Raw genomic sequence first — 21,712 nt, forward strand, 5'->3', positions numbered from 1 at the left:
CCGGAAAGCTATACATTTCAGAAAATTAGACAACATTCTGAATTTAGTAGGGGGTCATTTGTGTAGTTAAAAAAAACAGCCATTTCTATCAACGTTTTCACTTGTAACTTCTACGTTTGACAGATTTTTGAAAGCAATATAACGTTACATCCGCGGGACCCTTCTGGTTGTGGGGATATATTGGACGTTTAGGCTCACCAAGAACCCGACGAACCCTGAGCCAATAACTGAGCAGCATCTTGCATTGTTTTTTTTTTATTGTGTACTCAAGTGCCCCTGGAATTCGGGCTCCTGCACCAGCTCCCGGTGAGAATGGCTTCCCTATTCAAATTCTGCTGAAGGTTGAGGGACGTCCGGCCACCTGGGTCCTTAGCCACTTTGTGTTTTTCCAAAATGGAAAGCCAGCACACTATCAAAAATAGCTGCCCAATAGTGCTCCGCCAAGCTTTGACATCCCTCAACTTACATAATGTTATGTTATGTTATGTTACTGCAATTTGTATAGCGCAACAGCTGCCCTAGCCAAGGGGCGTCCCGGCGCTGACAGCGAAAAAACAGCTAACACAGAGTGAAAGGCAGAAGCTACATGGTGGGGAAGAGGTGGGTTTTTATGTCCTTCCTGAAAGCCAAGTAGTTGGTATGACTCCGGATGTGGGTGAGCAGCGAGTTCCAGAGATGGGCTGCCTTAATACGAAAAGAACAGCCTCCTGTCCGTACATTCCGAAACCATGGAACCTGCACCTGGTGCTAGCCTAGTGGGGGGGGCGCTACCGAGGCTTTCTGGCCACCAGCATTCACTCCAAAAATCTTGGTCCTTCCCCACCAATAGCACCTCAGATTTACTAGCATTCAGCTGGAGGCAATTGGCGGTCATCCACTCAGCGACCAGCGCCAGGTCGCCCCGAAATTTCAGGGCATCCCTCTTGGTGTCGACCATAACATCCTGGTCGACCGTGTCGAAAAATTGGGCATCTGTCACTCAGCCAGAACTCTCCTTGCCTCCTTCCTCGCGGATAGAACACAAGCGGTCACCCTTGGACCTTTCCGATCTGCCCAACTTTCGCTGCCATGCGGTGTCCCCCAAGGCTCATCCCTTAGTCCGACACTTTTCAATATCTATGTGTCGGACCTTGCCAATGTCATCAGGGCTTATGGGATGAGCCTAACATCTTACGCGGACGACACGCAGTTGGTGTTGGCCATCAAGGGTGATGGAGGAGAAGTAGCGCAAAACTTTAAAAACGGACTGCTTGAAATCGGAGAATGGATGGCAACTAACTGCCTCAAACTTAATTCCGAAAAAACCGAGGTAGTTATCTTTGGTCCGCTCCTCCCAGCATGGTCCTCCTACTGGTGGCCATCTGCTTTTGGTCCCCCTCCCACCCCCACAGCAAAAGTTAGGAATTTAGGCGTCATTTTCGATGATGGACTCAGCTTTATGGACCACGCAAACAAAGTTGCCTCAACGGCACATTTCAGACTGAAAATGATTAGAAAGATTCGACCCTTTCTCCCGGAGACCTTAATCAAAACTCTGGTGAGTTCCTTAGTTTTAACAGCGTTAAATTACTGTAACGGTCTTTTCCTCAACGCTCAGGTCAGGGTCAAAAACAAATTACAGTCAATTCAAAATGCGGCGGCACGCTTGCTTTCAGGAACCTCAAAGTTTGAATCCATATCAGCAATAATAAGGCAGTATCATTGGCTTTCGATCGAAAATAGAATTAAGTTCAAGTCTTTGTGCATAGTTTACAAGGCTTTAAACAATCAAGGACCACACTCGCTTAAAGACCAACTGAAACTTTACGTACCTTCCAGACAGCTCCGCTCCTCCTCCTTGCACCAACTAGTTATCCCACGATCAAAGAAAGTTTCCTGGGGTGACCGCCGCTTTACAGTGGCTGCCCCCAAACTTTGGAATACTCTCCCGCACAATATCAGGACGAGTCCGTCACTCTACCAATTCCGGAAACTTTTAAAAACATGGTTATTTAACCAATGAGCCTCTTGCAACGAGTGTGAAACGGTGGAATTACTAGCGCCAAGACGCCCTAGGGTAATCGCTGCGCTCTACAAATGTCAACAAATAAATAAATAAATAAATAGAGAGTGTTACCACCAGCTGAGTATCGTCAGCGTAGGAGACCATGGTCAGTCACCTATTTCTGGCCACCACAGCCAGTGGTTGGACATAGAGAATGAATTAAAGGGGACTGAGGGAGGAGCCCTGAGGGACGCCCTGTTTTATGTGATCCCGATAAAAAAGGGGGAACTGTGACCATAAGTGACCTTTCGCTGAGAAACGACGTGAGCCACTTCAAGGCCAAGCCTACAATCCCCGTCTCCTCCAGTCGTTGTAACAGAATGGCATGGGCACTGTGTCAAACGCGGCGCTGAGATCCAACAGGATCAGCGCCGACGTATGCCCAGCGTCTAAGGCAGACCAAAGATGCTCTGTCACGGCCAGGAGAGCAGATTCCGTTCTATGGCCAGGTCGAAAACCATTTTGGGAGGGGCCAGAGAGTTGTTCTTGGTCAGAAAGTCTGAAAGCAATGAGTTGACATGCGCCTCTGTGATCTTAGCAGCCCAGGGAAGTAGGGAAATTGACAATAGTTTTCAGGCTTGGACGGATCTAACAAAGGTTTTTTGAGTAAGGTTAACACCTTAGCTTGTTTCCACGCCTTGGGTACAGTAGACGAGGCGAGTGATATATTGATTACCTGCCTCAGGGAGGGCATAATGGCAGGCAGCACCTTTCTGAATAGGTCAGGTCTGAGCGTATCTGCAGGGAAGCCAGAATTAATTTTCCTGCACAAAGCTTGCAGTTGGTCTGTAGAAATGGGTGTGAAAGACTCCAAAATGTTGGTAGTTTGGTCACAACCTGCAGCTCGAGGGGAGATAACTGAGGTTGGGAAGGACCTATAGATGATATCTACTTTCTTAACAAAGAAGGTGGCAAGGTCCTCACACTGCTCATTGGACTGAATTTTCTGCCCAGCATTGGTCTGCTGCGATTTTAGGCTGGAAAGTATAGAAAATACGCTCATTGCCGGATTTTTGCTGTTCCGGATTTGATCGGCATAGAACGTTGCTCGTGCCAATTGAATGGCCCTATGGTAACTTTTAACTGCCACTCTGTAGTTGTCTTTCGCGGTGGTCCTAAAGTGCCTTCTCCATATGCGTTCCAGCCTTTTGCGGTGTTTACGCAAATTGGCTAGGTTGCTATTGTACCAAGGCTTTGATTTAGGGACCATTTCTCAGGGATTAGGCTATCAAGTGGCTGACTGATCCAGTCTGTTAAGGCCCTATAAGCCTCATTGGAATCATTGGACAGGTTAGGGCAGGTATAAGACAAGCAGGCCAGAAAAGACTCCCAGTTAAGCTTGTGCCAGGGGCGTTTGAGCGATATTTACTGGTCCTTGCTTTGTGGGGGAATAATCTCCCGGAGAAGCATAGGCACCAGATAATGGTCGGACCACCCCGTGGGGTTGGGGGCAGGGATAGTCAGATTGGGTATATTTGAAAAAACTGGATCCAGCAGGTGACCGGCTGTATGGGTGGGACTTGACACTAGTTGCGCTAGTTGGCAAGCTGCCATATCAGCTATAAAATTGGCGACATCAGGGTCGTCTAATTTATCAAGGTGAATGTTTAAATCCCCGGCGACTGTGAAATTGGCGGCGGTAACTGCCAGTACGCTGACCACCTCTACGAGTGCTGCCTTAAAGTCTGCAGCTGGCCCCGGCGGTCTGTAGAACAGGTGCCCGGACATGGTATAATTTTGACTGAAAGTAATTTTAAAAAGGCCACATTCTCATCCGGGTATAGTCTGCCTAACAAAAGTGCAGGAGTAGCCTGATTTATGAATGACACCGATGCCCCCTCCTCTTGTGGCCCTGTTGAGGGTGGGGATGCTATAACCCGCAGGAAGCGCCAGACCGGGCTCCGCGGTCATGATATCCGAGAGACACGTCTTGGTAAGAGAAAGGACATCAGAGGAGGAGTCCTCCAGTAGATGATTTATGTCGGCATAATGTTTGGCCAAGGATCGGCAGTTAAGGTTAAAAATGTTGATGGCCTTCTCAGCCCAAGAGTGTTGACCGTGATATGGCAGCGTGGAGGTGGAGCTAAAGCCACAACTCATGCAGCAGAATGGCCCCTCGAAAGTATTCCCACAAAGCAGTCTACAGTTATTCACCCCTTTTCTCAAGGCTAACAGCTCTTGTTTAGTGTAGATCAGCCTGTGTTTAGTGGCAGGGGCAGAGTGTCTGGCGTCTGGGACGAACTGGCGCGGACGGGCACAGACGGGCTTGCCTTTGGCGAGCCTTCGGCGCGCGTCCGCTGCGCTTCCGCGCCATCAGCCCCTTTTCACTGGGCTTGAGCCGGGCTTTCCTGCAGCCTAGACCGTCACCCTGCTAAAGATGGCGGTGGGGACGGCGAGACGGAAGTGAGTATTTCCAGTCACACCTCCCTCCACTCAATCAGCACAGACTGGCTGTGGTGGACCAGGGAGGGACTGTTAGCAGCGGGCTCCCTAATCGGAGTCAGAGCAGGTAGGAAGAAACGAGAGAGGAGCAGATCCCGAGAAATGAGTTTCCTGGTAGAAGAATTTTTACTGCATTAAAAGCATCACAAATGTTCCAGTGCAATAGCGTTTCATTAAGTGCAGTTAAAAGTAAGAATCATGTAGAGGCACTAGCGCGAAATGAAACCACCCCGCTTCCCACCACTGAGCGTGAGTAGCTGTGAGATGTAACACGAATAGGCTTGGTAGCTAAATATTAGCCATGTAGCATTAAAAAAAATCACCAACAAAACTGCCAGACTAAAATTGTGGTCGATGGATAAAATGGAATTGGCAGCAAAAAACACAGATGACTAATCTTACCATCTTATAGCACCTGGGAGCCTCAACCATACCTTACGTGTCACATCTCTCCAGCCATCCAACATTTTCATGTAATAATATGAATGGGAGCCTTTCCTTCAAAAGATCAGGTACCGTCAGGGAACAAAGATGGTCGAACTCTCATTTTCGACTCTGCAGTCAATTTGATGAAAGCTTACTACACTTCCTGTTCATATCCGCTGCCGTAAACCATTTAAGACCGGAACTCCTCTGCCCCGCCTGTCAAGCCCTTAAGATAGGATCATGCTGCACTGCAGTGCTGACAATATTCAACAGCAAATCCATTCAGCTCTCTTGCAGGGTCGCTAAATTCTTACTACAATTGAACAAACTATTAACGTCAACTCGGTTATTCTAGATGGAAAATGGCAGCTGTGGGGCAGGGCATCTTTAGGCAAAGATTTTGCCCTTCGTCAGCTGAACTGTGCGCTTGCTTTCTATTATCTCTTAAAATTCCTTGCTGTTAATTCTCAAGGGAGCAGCCACGCACAGAGCACTTCATGGACCCCTGTCTTTAGACCATTGCTTCTGTACTGTAAGAAATTGTAACCAAAAATTCATTTCTAATCTATAATGCTTTCTTTAACCAGACTTTTTATTCAAAATGTTGTATAGCTTAAAATTGCAACCATTTTAATTAATCTGCAAATAAATACTTACTTACACTCATCTAGTAATGTATCTTCATCCAGCAGTAACTTAGGTAAATGCTTAACTGTGGCTCTCCCCTCCACACCCAATGAATGTAAAGTAAGCATTTCTTTCTTCCTGGCCTGAACCTGGAGGTGACAATAACTCCTAAATACGTTTCAAAAGCATCAAACCACTCTGACCACCTGCCAGGTGGATCTCTACGGGAGTCTCAAAATTATTGCGGTGGAGCGACTGATTGCATTATAAAGACTGGAATGCATGCTAAAAAGGTTGCGTAATAGCGACAACCTGGAAACGAAACATTTGTCAAATAGTATTAAAGTCACTAAATATATACATACTATATAGAAGAAAGAAAAAAAAAACAATTCACTATTAATTAAACAGTAGAAAGGATGGAAATGCCAATGTTAAATTAGCAAAAAAATAGCCCAGCATTTATGTCACTGTTGCAAATTTCTTAAGGACCATGGTGCATATTTACAAGGGCTTTATATACGCTTTTTTGGATTACAAAGCAAAAAAAGTGGAGATAAAACCAGCACCCTATTTACAAGAGCTGTGCTAACATGCATAATCGCATGTTAGCCCCCTTTTTCCCAACGCCTCGCTTTGCATCTCCAATGAGATGCAAAGTGGGCGTTACTGGGCGTACCCGGATGGACTACCTTGCAAATATCGCTGATGTTTACATCACAATATTTACAAGGCAGCCCACATGATTTTAGCACAGGTTAGATTTTGGCGAAAACAGCTGTTTTCGCCAAAATCTAACATCTGCTAAAATCCTGACTTAGCCATCTCTAACATAGGGGGTGGATTATGCTGATACGAGCCTGTGGGTTGTTTCAGCAAGGAACATTGCTGGAAAACCAGCGATGTTCCCTGCAAAAGGGCGATAACCTCACTATCTCTGGAATTTTTATCGCCCTGGAGAAACGCGTTGTTAATTATGCGCTACCAGGGCGATACATTCCAGAGATAGCCTGCGATAACATAATTATCGCTAAGCACGGCCAGCAATAATTATCGCTGGCCATTGTTAATATGCCCCCATGAGTGTTCCTGTCTCTGTGATACTGTTCTATAAATGAATTGGAAATGTGGCAGTACCAATGGTAGCTAAGTGAAAAACAAATGAACAAGCATTTATAAGTGTGCTTGTCACTGAAGAAACTTTTTTGACATCCGTAAGCCTGCCTGTCTCTATTATAATGTCCTTGAAATGACAAGCAATACTATTCTTACCAACAGCAAATGTATAGTGTGTTTGTCACAGTAAGAAATGTGTATATTAAAGAAAAATGAAAACTGGAAAGAACTCTGAGAATTAGTCCATTAAAGCTATTCACTTTTTAATAAATCTTCCATAAAAAGTGCCGATAAAATAACTTCCAAATTGCACCAGTGAATTTTTGCACTGTAAACTTTGCTCCCATTCTTTTAACCGAGTACGGCTATCAAAACTGTTTAAAGATGGTGGCCTTAACAAGGGCTGGTTAGCGTTGAATGCACTAGGTGAAGACATACACAGCATTAATGTGTGCTTCAAGAAGAACGGGGCTTGAATGTAATAAGTCCAGCCAACCTCAAGATGGTGGGCGTGAGTCTAAAAAGGTATTGTTGCATGCGCTAGCATCAGATGTGCACAGTAAGGTAAGGCTGTGAACTGTGAGAGGCATGAGGTACGGATCTGCAACAGGGGGTCCCGGATGTGGTCAAAAGGGAGTGACGCACACATGCTCCCCCAAGAAATGCACAGCATAGGCACCTTGCAGGATACCCATGGTGGTGCCCACTACTGGCACTACCACATGGAGAGTTAGAAGTCCATCACAACAGGTGATCCAAAGTGCGAAGGACATATCCTGGTCAGGAACCAGTTACTGTGACATGCAGAGATGCCGCAGCCTTCAGAACACGATGATCATCTGGGAAAACCACCGAAACGAAGCAGTCAGCAGGGTTCAAGAGGCAGCTCCATTCATCGCCGATATAGCTGTAGTAACGACTACAGAGGCGGTGAGGAGATTCACCAAAAAGTTTTATTAGGATACAGCATATAGAGCTGTCTGTCAGTACACGCAGGTACTCTTGGCTCTCCACAGTCCAATGTTCAACTCAACTGTCCTCCTTTAGAATCATAGCCTTCCATTTGGACATGGCACATATAACATTCGTTAGATCTGGCACAATTGGCGTGGGTCTCGCCTGCATTTTTTTGCCTTTGCCTCCCGTGTTTGTGCTGTGTGTTGGACTATATTTTCCTGGTCTAGAGGCTTTGGGCACTTTGCCACTGCTGTTCAGTGCCCAAGTGCAAGTACTCCTGTTGTAAATTGGTGTTATGGAATAGCCATTCTATGATTGGGATATTTGATATATTAGTCAGACCCTAGTACAGTGCAGTATATGTGCCCAAGGCCTGTAAATCAAATGCTGCTAGTGGGCTGATGCACTCATTGTGCCACCCACATACACTGCCTGCAAAATGTAACTCTGGTCTGCCATTGAAGAGCCTGTGTGCAGTCTGGGACTGCCATGTCAACTTGGAAAGTGCACATACTTGCCAGGCCCTAACCTTCCCTTTTCTACATATTAGTCACCCCTAAGGTAAGCCCAACGTACCCCTGTGGACAGGGTGCATTGTATGTGAAAGGCAAGACATGTTCTAATATGGATGGCATGTCCTAATAGTGAAATACTGCCAATTTTGTCTGCACTATTGCAAGGCTACCTGATCCCATAAGACAGAATGGGAATTTGTTTATAACATCTTATAAACCTAACTGCTCCTGGAACAAGGTAGGAAAATAAAGTTTGAAATGCTTGAACTCAGAATGTTAAAATGCATCTTTTTGTGAGGGTGATTTTTACATTCTGTGTTTGAAATTACCACTTTTAAAAAGTAGGTATTTTCTTTCTTGGCCATCCAGTATGCCTCTGCCTGGTTTGTGTGTTGCATGTCTGGCTTTTGGATGACAGGGGCTGGGGAAGAACAGTGGCTCCAGAGAGCCTGATTAGTCAGGGCTGATCTGAATAGACCTGAGCAGCATTTAGAGTAGGGGAGGAGATTTCCTTTCACCTGAATAGGCCTGGTCTGTCTTCAACAATGATGTCTCCACCTTCTGCCAGGAAGCTGCACCAGTGAGGACAGAACTGGTTTTGGCTGGGTACAGACACTCTCTGCCTTCAGAGAACAAATTATGTTGGTGTATGAAAACAGGGGCCCAGACTCTAGACTTTTAGATCACTTCTGGTAATCTAGGGGAACCTTTGCCAAGGAAAAGTGAAAAGAGGAAGAATACCCCCCTGTGGTGTTTACTGTCTGGGGTTGGCCTGCAGTGGCTACTTGCTGCCAAGGAAAGGAGAAAAGGAGTTTGCTGCTGGCTTTATCCCCCTGCTTGAAGACAAGATCTCCAAGATCTGGAAATGAGCTTACCCCCTGTTCTAGAGGTCTCAGGAACAACAAAGACCTCACTGTGTCTGTGGGCACCTTGTCTGATCATCTCAGTAGAAGGAAAGGGTAACCGACTCTGTCCTCGAATCCATTGCAGGATTCTGTGTCCTGAAAGCACCGCCAAGAGCAATACCTCGCTTCGCGAAGCAATCCAGGTCTCACCGACTCCCTCAATGAGCCGCTGCCTGCACCTGGTCCTGTGGGCACCACACTCCGCAATGCTTCGTTACACACTGCAAAAACTACAGTGACACCATCGCAACCAGAGCTTATCATCGACCGTCTCTGTCTCCGCATCATGACCTGCCAGCACCGCAGCAAGCATCGTCTCATCCTTCATCGCAAGCCCTGGTCTCACTGACTCCGTCAACTAACCGCTGCCTGCACTGAATCGTCGGGACACCGTCCGCCGCAAAGCTGCGTTTCACAACGCGACCGCGACATTTTCCCTGACCGACTTGCACCAACATTTTGGTCGCAACAAGAATAGTACTCTGTTCGAGTCTGTCGTCTGTCAACGCTTTAGCTGGCCCGTATCGACGCGGTCGGCTGGAATTGTTAGACTCTGTCGTGTTCAGGATCGCGGTAGCCCTAGGAGGAGCTACCGAGTCGGAAGAACTGTGTTTTATTGATTTTCCTGCAATTTAAAGGTCATTTTGCCCAAGGATTCTTTTTCAAGAGTCTTGTTTGTTGGATTTTTATCGTATTTGGTCTTGTTGGTTTAGATAAAGATTTACTATTTTTCTAAGCTGCTGTGGTGTCCATTTGTAGTGTTTTCACTGTATTACTGTGTGTGTTCACAAATGCTTTACACACTGCCTCTGAGATAAGCCTGTCTAATCATGCCAAGCCATCAGGGGGCTGAGCAGGGCTAATTTTAGAAGTGTATCCCCCTTACCCTGACAAGAAGCAAGGGTCCCTATTTGGACAAATGTACCTACCTCTACCAACTAGAGACCTCCATTTATAAGAACATCCAACACATGCAAGGATAAAGATAAATGGGCAGTATAAAACACGGTTCCACTGGCACAATCGTATACAGTTCTGTCATTGTGCCCGGATCTCTTACACAGGTCTGGGAAACCTCATTGCAACAATGTCTAAACCATGAATGCCTTTACATGAAAGGCTTTACAATGAAAGTGTCTTTACAACAAATGTTTTCACAATGATTTTTTTTACAAAACACTTGCCTTCACAACAGATGCCTTCTCCATGAAAAAGTATTTTGCGGGTAAGTATAAAGGTAGTAAAGTGTAATTAAAAATGGCGAATATGATGCAATGGGTGCATCTGGATATGGAGGCAGTGGTTCTTATGGCGATATTGGTGGGCCTGTCATCACCACACAAGTAACAATTCGTAAAGACTTAGCTGGCTCGATTATTGGCAAAGGCGGACAAAGAATAAAGCAAATACAGCATGAATCGGGAGCTTCCATTAAAATAGACGAACCTTTGGAAGGATCAGAAGATCGGATAATTACCATCATTGGTACAAAGGACCAGATTCAGAAGGCACAGTACTTGCTCCAAAACAGTGTGAAGCAGTATTCCGAACACTACTCTTATGGGTTTTGACTTCTAAACAATTGAGGCACATGCTCAAGGGTAATAATGTACAATTTATTTTAGTGTTGAGCAGTATTTTTTGGCAACTTTTCTATAAGACTAGTGAAGAATGAAGGAATCCTGCACCTTTTTTCTTCTGTGCTTCTGGTAAAGCCATCATTCCTCTGTTTCATTAGGTCATCTGCGTTTGAGGTGTAGCAGCATCTTTCCAGTTAACCCAACACTTAGGGCCTCATTTATGAGGCCTTGCGTCACTTTTACGCCGCCGGTCCATCACTTTTTGTGACGCACCAGTGGCGTAAAAAATGCGCCTTGATGCGCCACATTATACCTGCGCCAGGTATAATGTATGCAAGGGGGGCGTATTGATGCAAGGAAGGGTCGTAGAAGTGACGCAGTGAAATCAATGTGATTTCACTGCGTCACTTTTAGGACGCCGTTGCGTCAAAATCTTGCGCCTGCCTCACATCAGGCGTAAGACTGATGCAGGCCCTTTCACGTGGGGCTTGCCCCATGTGAAAGGACACATTGCTGGGGTTGCGTCACTTTTGTGACACACTCCAGCAATGTGTCACTTTTGCGCTTACAGATACGTCAGAAATACTGACGTATCTGTAACTCCTTGCACCATGATGCGTCATACATTAAATATGACGCATCATTGGTGTCGGAAGGAGGGCGCAAGGAAAAGTGATGCATCGCTGTTTTCACGCAGCGATGCGTCACTTTTCATAAATGAGGCCTCCAGTTCTTACGTGGAGTGGTAAGGGAAGTGTCTGAACGAGTTTTATTTTGGTTGTAAATTGTCCTGTTAAAAATGTAACTATTGTGAAGACTGATGTACACTGCATCTTTTTGAAAAAGTTAGTATGTCTTGCCATGAGCTATGTGCAGAATGTGATGTTTTGTAAACATTTTATTATTTAAAAAAAATAAACTTTGAGAACCTTCTGTGTCTTGTTGAAACTTGTATAGTGAGTTTAAATTGCTGGTTTTGTGAGGATTAAAAACGATTGTCAACTCTGCAAGTAGGAATCTCATGGCTGTACTAGAGCCTAGGGGCAGGTTTCTACCTTGTCAAGAGACCATGTGAAGCCGAGGGGCAGAGAGAATCTTAATGCTCATTAATTTTGCTTGCGTTTTAGGTATACTGTGGCTAACTGTACCTGCCTCGCAGTTAAGGCTACTGGAGGAAGGGGCTGTAGCATGAGCAGTACCGAGATTACACTTGTGGCTGTTTATTTTAAAATAAAACGCTTGTTTTCTATTCTCACAAATTAACTTAATTTTAATGTAAAAAATAATATATATATATATATATATATATATATATATATATATATATATATATATTAGAGAAGGGGTATTTAATTTGGGTAGGGGTTTTTGGATGGCAAAGGTTTTTTTTAGGGTGGGAATTGGTTTTCAGTGATAATAGAATTTCTAGGGTTTAGGATGGGATTGGGTTTTTTGGGTGGCAAGAGAATTTTTAGGGTTTAGGGTGGGAAGAGACTTTATTTAGGGATAGGGTGGATTTGGGTTTTTGGATGGGAATGGATTTTATTTTAGAGATTAGGATTCGTATGGGTTTTTGGATGGAAAGGATTTTTTTTACAAAGGGTATGTGTTTCTGGGTGGGAAGGGAAGTTTTAGGGGTGGTATTTTTTTAGGTGGTAAGGGAAATTTTAGGGTTTACAATGGGTATGGGTTTTTCAGTGGGAAAGGAATTGTTAGGGTTTAGGGTGGATACAGGTTTTTAGGTGAAAAGGGAGTTTTTACGGTGGGTATGGGATTTTGGGTGGAAGGGTTTTTTAACCCCCTTCGCTGCTAGGCCTTTTTTTGGCTATTTGAGGTAGTTTGCGCTTAGACCCCTGTAATTATTTGACCACATAAGGTATCCATACCAAATTTGCGTCCTTTTTTTTTCAACATCATTGGGATTCTAAAGGTACCCAGGGTTTGGGGATTCCACTGGAGGGGACCCAGAAAATAGCCAAAATACAGCAAATCTTTGGTTTTTTGGGAAAATGGGAAAAAGGGCTACAGATGAAAGCATATGTTTTTTCCCTGCAAATTGTATCAAAAAAGGGGTTGTGGTGCTGAAATCACCATCTTCCCAGCTTTCAGGGACAAACATTTTTTACACAGTTTTGGTATTTTTTAATCTTGCCCTGTGCCGACTTTAGCCACCTAGGAGTGATTTTACTTTGCGTACCAGGAATTGAGGATAGTACAGATTAGATATTGATCATGCTTCAGTTTATAAATATTAATTTTGTTTCAGATTACAGATGCTGATGTCTTTCATTTGATTACATTTAAATGTACGGTAAATTAAAAACCTTGATCTTGCTCCAGATTAGAAGTAACAATCTTGCTTCAGATTAGACATTGAAATCTTCATTTAGATTAGAGATATTTGATTTGCTTCAGACACATCTGCTAAATGCTCCTGACATGAGAAGTTAGACTTCAACACCACCAGACCATGCATGGCCAGCAACTGAGGCCAAAGTGAGTGGCCCCATTGGGAAGGGCTCAAGGTCTGCAAGAACACTGCAAGCCCATGATGCTTCACCTAAACATTCCGCAGCTGAAAATGGCAGAATAAATCAGTGGGTAAAACTATGGGAAAAAATAACGAATTATTGGATGAATCGGACCTGTAATTGCCAATGCACCAGGTAATCGTTCACTTCTCAAAATTCTCAGAGTTTAGCCTGTAATTCCAGTTAATTTTGCCCCTCCTCACCTGTTGTCTTTTTGGAAACAATTGGGCTCTCTGTTTCTCATTCACACTATAGTAGGAGGACGAGCCTTGTTGATCCTCTTTCTCCCTCCCTTTTTTAAAGAAGTTAATACATTATTCTAGTCCTTGTCATTCCACTGAATTTACCAATCAACCTCTGCTTTGAGGAGAGTACAGATGGGATGTATTTGTGGCATTAACATTTAAACAGCATGGGGGATTATCACCATTTTGTAGGTGGTTCAGCATATCTCAGATGTGCAGCGAGACTTTAAATATTTTCACTTACGCTTGTTCAGTTTGGCTTGTTTGGTGAAGCAGGAAATGGCTTTGGGAGCATCATTTGAGATAGTTAGTTTTACATGTAATGTTGCTGCAGCGTAATCTCCTTGTATCACTGTGATTCTGCAGCACAATTCCTGCTGGTACTAATTATTGATTAGTGTTTCATAGAAATATAGTCTACATATGTCGTGGACTCTCTTTAATCTCTGACATTTTTCCTTCTGATGCTTTTTCTCCGTAGTACCTGCGCGCCTCCGACAGCACCCCTCCCGAAGTGCTGTATGACATGATGAGGACTCAGTGGAAGCTCAAGGTGCCCAACCTGCTGATCTCCGTTACAGGAGGAGCCGAGAACATATACATGGATCCCCGGTTGGAGAAGTGCTTCAGCTGGGGGCGGCTCGTCGAAGCAGCCCAGAGCACAGGTGAGGAGGGGCGTCTCAACACCCATCAGTACTGAGAGCCTGGAGACCCTGGGTCAGTCCATCCCTTGAGATGGAGCCATACAAAGGTGTATCAGTATCTCTACCTGCTCCTGCTCTCCATGCCCTTTACAGCTGCCAGACACATATTAGCTTCCAAGGTAAGAACAGAGCTGGTGCGTGCCAAGCATGGCTGCATTATAGCAATGTTCAGTTACTTAGAAATGTTTTTGTTTTTGTTTTCATTATTGTGTGTTTTAAACAATACATTGAGCCTTACATTCCGAATACCTGACAGACTGGTAAAATTCTCATGAAAGTCCTGGTTAGTCACCTTTACTGTCTAGTTGGCTGAAGAGAAACTCTCCTTCCAGCGGTGGCTCTCCTTCTCCACCTGTGACATTGGTTTATTTTGGTAGTTTTCAATTCTACAGTGGGTCATAAGTATATTCTGGTGTAAACAGCACTGCTCTCTCAAAAGGTCCTGCAGAAGGAAGCAGAGTTCCACACTCTCCCCTAAAGAGCCCTACTGACTGTCAGCCCCACCTAGGACCTAAACGAGTATCACAGGTGCTCACCACATACATTCAGGTGGCAGCCATCTTCTACAAACAATGGAGAAGCATACATGTTACCAACAATCAAATGCTTCTGACACCTCTACTTCCATATTTACCCCTCACTCCAGGAACCAAGAATCCTTGTCTGTCTTCTCTCATTACCACTAGTTAACTCCTCGGGGTCCAACACACACCTTTGAGACAAGCATTAAATTAGAAAGTGTCCATTTGTAAACACACATCTGCGTGCCTGACTAAAACGTTGCATATTCTGGTCAACTTAGGAGCCTGGATCATCACTAGTGGCTGCAATGTCGGTGTGGCAAAGCTTGTTGGAAAAGCAGCGTGGATCTTCCGGTACCGTGGTAGAGGACACCATGAAATTGTCACCATCGGCATCGCCCCCTGGGGCGCCCTCCACAACAGAGATGGGCTGATCAGGAAAGAGGTGAGAGAAAGTGATACAGGAAATAATGCTCTCCCCAATTCAAAATCACTACTGTACTCTCCCTACAAGACAACAGGGCCAATCAGCCATGAGATAATGTCATTATAACTCAAAGCTTTAAGATGAAAGATTGACACTTAGGTTCAACTAAGGCATCCTGTTCACCTCTGCAGCAGCAGATCCTTGCCGCCCACGCGGCCCCATGTGCGCTGCAGATCACGGTCTGTGGACAAAAGGGACCACGTAAGACTATAAACCGCCACCTTGGAACTCCCTATCTAATGGGCAAAAAAACAGGCAAAGGACATAGAAATATAAAATATTGTATATCTGTATATATAATATATTTAATATTTATAGAGTGCAACGTTTACCCAATGGGCATCTTGGCGCTGCAGCATTGTCAGTGTACACAGAAGGTCTTACCTGCAGTAAAGGTTATGGGTAGAAAGTCTGTATTATGTCTCTCTTATTTGGGGAAGACCTTGTTTTCTGACTTTTTCTGAAACTCAAAAGATTTGAGCTTTTCATCGGAGAATTTGGGATTTTATTCAAAATGTGTTCTGCTTTCACTTGAAAGGACCTCCCTCCATATCTTAACTGTTAAAATCTAGGTACCCAGACCAGGTTTGCTGAGGACTATCTTAGGCTCCTGGAGGTTTACGGTAGCAACATTTTCCGTGCAGGAGCCTAGGTTCAGTTCCATGGAGTGCTTTATGGATTAGACACATGGTCTTACAAACACATCCCTCCTTAACCAACAACCAGTGCAGGTCTATCGGGTTTCATTTGCCGAATTACATCTTGTTTTGTTCAGTGCTAGTTTGGCAGCTAACAATTGTATCCTGTAGAGTCTTTTGAACAGGGATTCTGGTGTTCCAATCAAAAGAGAATTACATAGTCTAGTCTGCTCAAGACTGTGCAGGTTCACTGACAAAATATCGTCCCTCACCAAACTATTGTGACAAAAATATTGAAGTAAAAAATATCGTCATCCTATATTTATAATGGTAAGTACAAAAGTATTTGAAAAAATATCGATCTCATTAATATAGTTGCATTAAATATCGATTTTAAATATATATAAAATAAAACAATAAATATTAAATATAATAAATAGTAACATTAATTTAAAAAATACAATAGATTTGATATATATTAACAAATATAATTCAATTCTAAGAGCCTTTATTCGAGTATTCCTCATAAAAGCACAGTACATACATACATTTAAAACATCATTAAATAGTTGCCTCAATCAAGATAGAAACAAATACATTGCATAAAAACATACAAGAATACATTTGATTAAAATTGACATCCGACATCAAATATGTTCAGTAAGACAATCCCTATATAAACAGTTACTCAGCTGTGGCTTTCTGCCTAATAGACCATGCCCACCCCAGAACTTTTGCTACAGCTATGGCCAGTGGCAAACAAGAACTAGTGCAATTGACTCTCAGAGCTACTAAGCCACTGGTGGTGCCTACATTTTTACATACAGGTTTTAGCCAAATTCGTCTAGGGACGACATAGGCTTGACAAGAGAATAAAAAGTGCCCAATAGTTTCCTTTGAAGATCCAAAGGCGGGGCAGGTAGTTTTAGATAAACCCCTCCACCTGCCAGTTAGGGACCTAAGCGAGAGAGCACCTATCCTCAATTGGAATAGAAGCTTCCTGTCCCATGGCTTTGTTATGTTGTCCCAATAAAGTTCTTGATTAGGGAAGATTTTAGCTTCCAAGAAGCGACCTGTCATGGATCCGGCATCACTATTTGTCCAGTCCCGCTTAGCCACATAGTCCCAATATAGCGCCTTTCTTGTTTTTTTACTAGGAAAAAGTGCACCAGGCGGGTTATCCCAAAGGGATTGGAGGCCCAACAAACATAACATGGTTTTAAGATCTTTTAACCATTTGATCTTATGAAATACATCAGCTTCAATCAGTGCTAAAAAGCCCTCAGCATAATGCTTGAGTTCTACTGTATTCCAGAGCCGCCTCCAATACAAGATTGGACGTAGCTTCGCCAAATCTTCCACTGCCTTTCTTCCCAACTCATATCAAAGGGGGAGAAGTGGGGTACTTTTGGGAAGACCAGTAATTGTTCTAAAGAACTTATTTTCGGACTTCTGTATTGAGTGAAGCTTCCCAAAACCCCACAGCTCAGCCCCATATAATGCTGATCCAAGGGCTTTCGCTTCGTAGACCTGTAGGGCTGGCGTGATTGGTTTGGATTTTGATTTTCTATGTTCTGCCCCAAGGGCTCCAGCTAATTGTCTATGCCTTAGTGTTGCAAGATCAATGTGCTGGGACGATTTTCGATCGGTGGTTACATAGATACCAAGATAGGTAAAAGCTTTGACTACCTCTAAGGGACGATGGTTCATAGACACCCTTGATCGGAAACTACGATGGGGGTTAAAGATCATTAACTTGGTTTTGGCCACATTAACTTCTAAACCATGCTCCCCACAATAATTCTCAAAAATGTGGAGGGCACGCTGCAGGCCACTCGGAGTCTTTGATAGGATTAGGGTGTCATCTGCGAACATTAAAATTGGCACCTTAATGTCCGCCAACGAGGGAGCATCAATGTTAACATACAACATTCTTGCTACTACCCCGTTAATAAACAAGGAAAAGAGCAAGGGGGCCATCCCACACCCCTGCCGAACACCCCTCTCGACCGGGAAGTCCGCAGTGACCTCACCCTGTCTGCCCCACTGTATCTTGGCAAAGTTCGCCTCGTGCAACCTCATAACCAAGGTCAATAGTTCCTCCGGTAGTCCCAGGATCCACAGCACTAGCCACAGTTTAGTCCTGGGAACCAGGTCGAAGGCAGCCCGCAAATCCACAAAAGCGGCATACAGGCTGCCCTCGCCTGGCACCACAGTTCGCCACCGTAGCAAGGTAAAGCGGAACACCTGGTCCACCGTACTAGTGGCCTTCCGGAACCCAGCCTGATAAGGGGATAGTGCATTATTCTCATCAACCCAGTCCATAAGCCTGTTCACCACCATCTTCCCCACCACCTTTTGAATGGTAGCTATCAAGCTTATGGGTCTGTAATTCCCAGGCAAACCCTGATCGCCTTTCTTATATACGGGGATGATAATTGCACCCTTCCAGGAGGACGGAACCATTGCTAGCTGGGCAACAGCATTAACCAAAAGAAAAATATATTTGCCCCAGCGTTCCCTATCGTTAATAAAAAGATCCGCCGGGACCCCATCCAAACCAGGAGCTCTTCCTCTAGCCACTACACTTAGGGCCAACAACACCTCTCCATAACTAAAAAAAATATCTTTGGGATAAACAGCCTTAAAACATTCCATCTCAGAACCAGGGTGGCTATCAGCATATTGTGGCTTAAAATAATTGACCCAGTCCTCCGCCGGAACATTATTATCGGGACAATCGGGTAAACCGGCACTGCCCCATTTAACAATGCTCCAGAAAAGCCTGGAATCTTTAATCCTACTTGCCTCCCTTAGTTCTTTCCAATGCCGCTCATCTCATATTTTTTTTGCTTTGACTACACTATCTTTGTAGATCATTCTGGCACTAGGTATAGCCACCTGTTCCCTACTCTTAATAGCTTATCCCAGAGCTAAGCTGGCTTTCCTACACTGCACGTTGTACCACTGTAACAAATATAACAAATAAACGTAATTTTAAAAATATTAAACACGCATATATATTAATATATATTAACACATGTAAAAAACAATTATTATACTAATATTTAAAATTTATATTATCTTTCCAAATAATATAAAATATTACAAAATATATATATGTACATATACCAATAACATAAAATCTTTACCAAACAAACCGTTCTAATTACATTTAAAAAGTAAACAACCAACAATTCTTAATATGTAATTAAAATAATTTTACACATTAAAAAGATTAGTAATAAATAAAAATATTACAATTTTAAGTAAACAAAAAACATAATAATAAAAATATTTACATTTTAAAATAAATTATAAAATATAACATTCAGGGGCCTATTACGATCTCGGTCGGAAAGACTGAGATCGTCGGTTTCAATTCCGACCAGCTGATTACAATACAGCGAGTCGGAACTGAAACCAGACAGCCATTCCAGCTGTATTCCGATGGGCAGCCCGTAATCCAAAAGCGGAAAGCAATTTTGGGAGCCCGCACCAGGGCTCCCTTCTGTTTGAAGCCGAGGGGGCACCAATGGTGCCTCGTTGTTGATCTATGCACCTTGCGGCAAGCACCTTATGGTGCCTGCCATGGGGTGTAGGGTTCAACACAATCTCTATTCTCAATGGGAGCTTGAGTTACTGCTGGTTTATGGCCATGTTGTAAAGTTTACAGGAGTGTAACCCATAGACCAATTCAGGACTGGGTAAGTAAGGTGCATTAAGAAACAATGTCCTGATCGGTAATGATGTATAGGCAGTTAATTGTGCATGCATACAGCATTACTCAAAAAGAAAGCTGGAGAAACCACATTAATTTGGAACAAGATAGTTAATCATCTTTATATTGTCACATAAGTTATGGTCGTAAAACATACAGTTAGAGGCAGCACTGCATAAATAAATTGAAGACAACCATAGAAAACTTGGTGCTTAAAAGTGATTGTGATGAAAGTGGCGACGCAAGTGAAACAAGTGAACAGCAAGAACGGCGCACTGTGAAGAAGTGCAAATTATTTACAGTGAGTGGCTCCAAAGTAAGTGACAACGTGATATCACAATACATAAGATTTTTCAATTGGTTGTTGAGCCACAGGAGAAGAGTACGCCTAATAATACGCTGTTAGGTCAACGGCGTTTCGATCCGTGTTAGTTTGGATCGTCATCAGGACTGGGTTGTCTGAGTTGGGGCGTGCTGCAAGGAAGGGAAAAAGGATCAGGAAAGGAACGGGGCAGGTCTGGGAATTTATATAGTACAGGGTTGTGGTCTATTTACCTTGGTATAATTCCGTGCGTAGGGAGAGCTCATGGGCTCTCCCTACACTTGTTTCACTTGCGTCGCCACTTTCATCACAATCACTTTTAAGCACCATGTTTTCTATGGTTGTCTTCAATTTATTTATGCAGTGCTGCCTCTAACTGTATGTTTTACGACCATAACTTATGTGACAATATACAGATGATTAACTATCTTGTTCTGAATTAATATGGTTTCTCCTTCTTTCTTTTTGAGTAATGCTGTATGCATGCACAATTAACTGCCTATACATCATTACCGATCAGGACATTGTTTCTTAATGCGGTTTATGGCCATAGCACAAGCTCCCATTTGAGATGTCATCAGTGATGTCATCAGTGATGTCACTGACCATGTCATGAGTGATGTAATATGTGATGTCATCAGCAGTGCATTGCGGGCACGCGAGTTATAGTTAGCTGAACTAACTATAACGGGGGAATTTCAATGGTTTTGATTGAGTGAAATATCCAGCTAACTATAACATGTGTGAAACCACGTGCCGGACATAATGCACCCTGAAGCTCTACATCTAAAAGATAGTAAAACAAAGATGTTATGATTGGTAATTGTTTGCATCTTAATGTGGAGTTAGATAACATTGCGCTTTCATACGAGTTCCTTCTCACATTTATACAAACTATTTGTAAAGATAATATTCCGGACGTTTCAGCGATTATAAAAACGTTCCTGTTATTAGGGAAAAAAATTATACATGTAAATTGATACACTATATAGGAGTGCGTTCGTCTAAATCGCTGCGTCGCCTTTTTGTATCTAGTCTGCTACAACCCTTGTTTGTCCTTGGCCTCCGATCTTATCAGACTTGGTCACACACATACCTAAAAACTAATTTTAAGCACGTAAGCCACAGCCATTTCAACGCGTGACCGTCACCAGAAAGCCATTACCACGCTTATGCCAATATCATGCGTGGTAAATGCATAGTAGTCGTAAAGGCATGCGTGGTAAATGCATGCGTGGTAAAGCCATATGCATGCTAATGGCTTAGTGGTGACGATCACGCGTGGTTATGACCACATTGTAATGGCTGTATCCCCCCCAGGACACTGCAGGAACCGGGTCTGGGCATGGTGGACTCCAGGGCACCAGGCGGAGGGCCACGCAGCCCCCCTCACACAATAAAGGAATCTCCGGGGGGTGGTTGTTTCCGTGGTTTGAAGGGCGACATTGAGGCCCACACACTTTTAATTTTTGAGGGGGTGGCTTTGCACGCGAAAGTGCCGCAGGCGGTTTGTAAATGTGGTACACATTGTTTTGTTTTTACTTTGATTTCCTTTCTGTCTTGTAGAGCATCCAGAGTAAATATGACTTATTGTACAGTCAGTACTTTCAACACTACTTTCAAACGTCTTACCATAGTACTTCAAATTATAAATATTATTTCTATTGTGGACCGTCACCCCCCCAAAAAAAAGACGTATATAGTTTCTTTTATTAACTTTTATTAAAACGACAATAACTGTAAACGTAACTTAAAGATAACAATATAATAAACAACTAGAAAAATAACTTTAATAAAACAATATTGTAAACAAATTGTGACGTGGACTCCAAAAGACGTAGATATGTAATCTGCAAAGCAAAAAATAAAATTAGAGTTTAAAATTATGTAGATGTGACTAAATGAGGTGAAACATTACAAGTCAAGGTAAC

General features: G+C 43.5%; 1 protein-coding gene across 4 annotated transcripts in view; it reads left to right on the forward strand.

Moving 5' to 3' along the window:
- Positions 1–21,712, forward strand: part of LOC144773619 (transient receptor potential cation channel subfamily M member 2-like) — a 1,811,195-nt gene that overhangs the window by 355,774 nt on the left and 1,433,709 nt on the right. For all 4 annotated transcript variants that reach the window (XR_013600034.1, XM_078658765.1, XM_078658766.1 and 1 more), the window contains 2 exons: positions 13,870–14,053; positions 14,895–15,058. Coding sequence is in view for 3 of the 4 variants with exons in the window: in XM_078658765.1 (XP_078514891.1) it covers positions 13,870–14,053; positions 14,895–15,058 (348 nt within the window). In the remaining variant the exon portion in view is untranslated. The remainder of the gene's footprint in view (positions 1–13,869; positions 14,054–14,894; positions 15,059–21,712) is intronic.

The sequence above is a fragment of the Lissotriton helveticus genome, chromosome 8 (assembly GCF_964261635.1).
Source record: "Lissotriton helveticus chromosome 8, aLisHel1.1, whole genome shotgun sequence".
NCBI classification, from domain to species: Eukaryota; Metazoa; Chordata; class Amphibia; order Caudata; family Salamandridae; genus Lissotriton; species Lissotriton helveticus.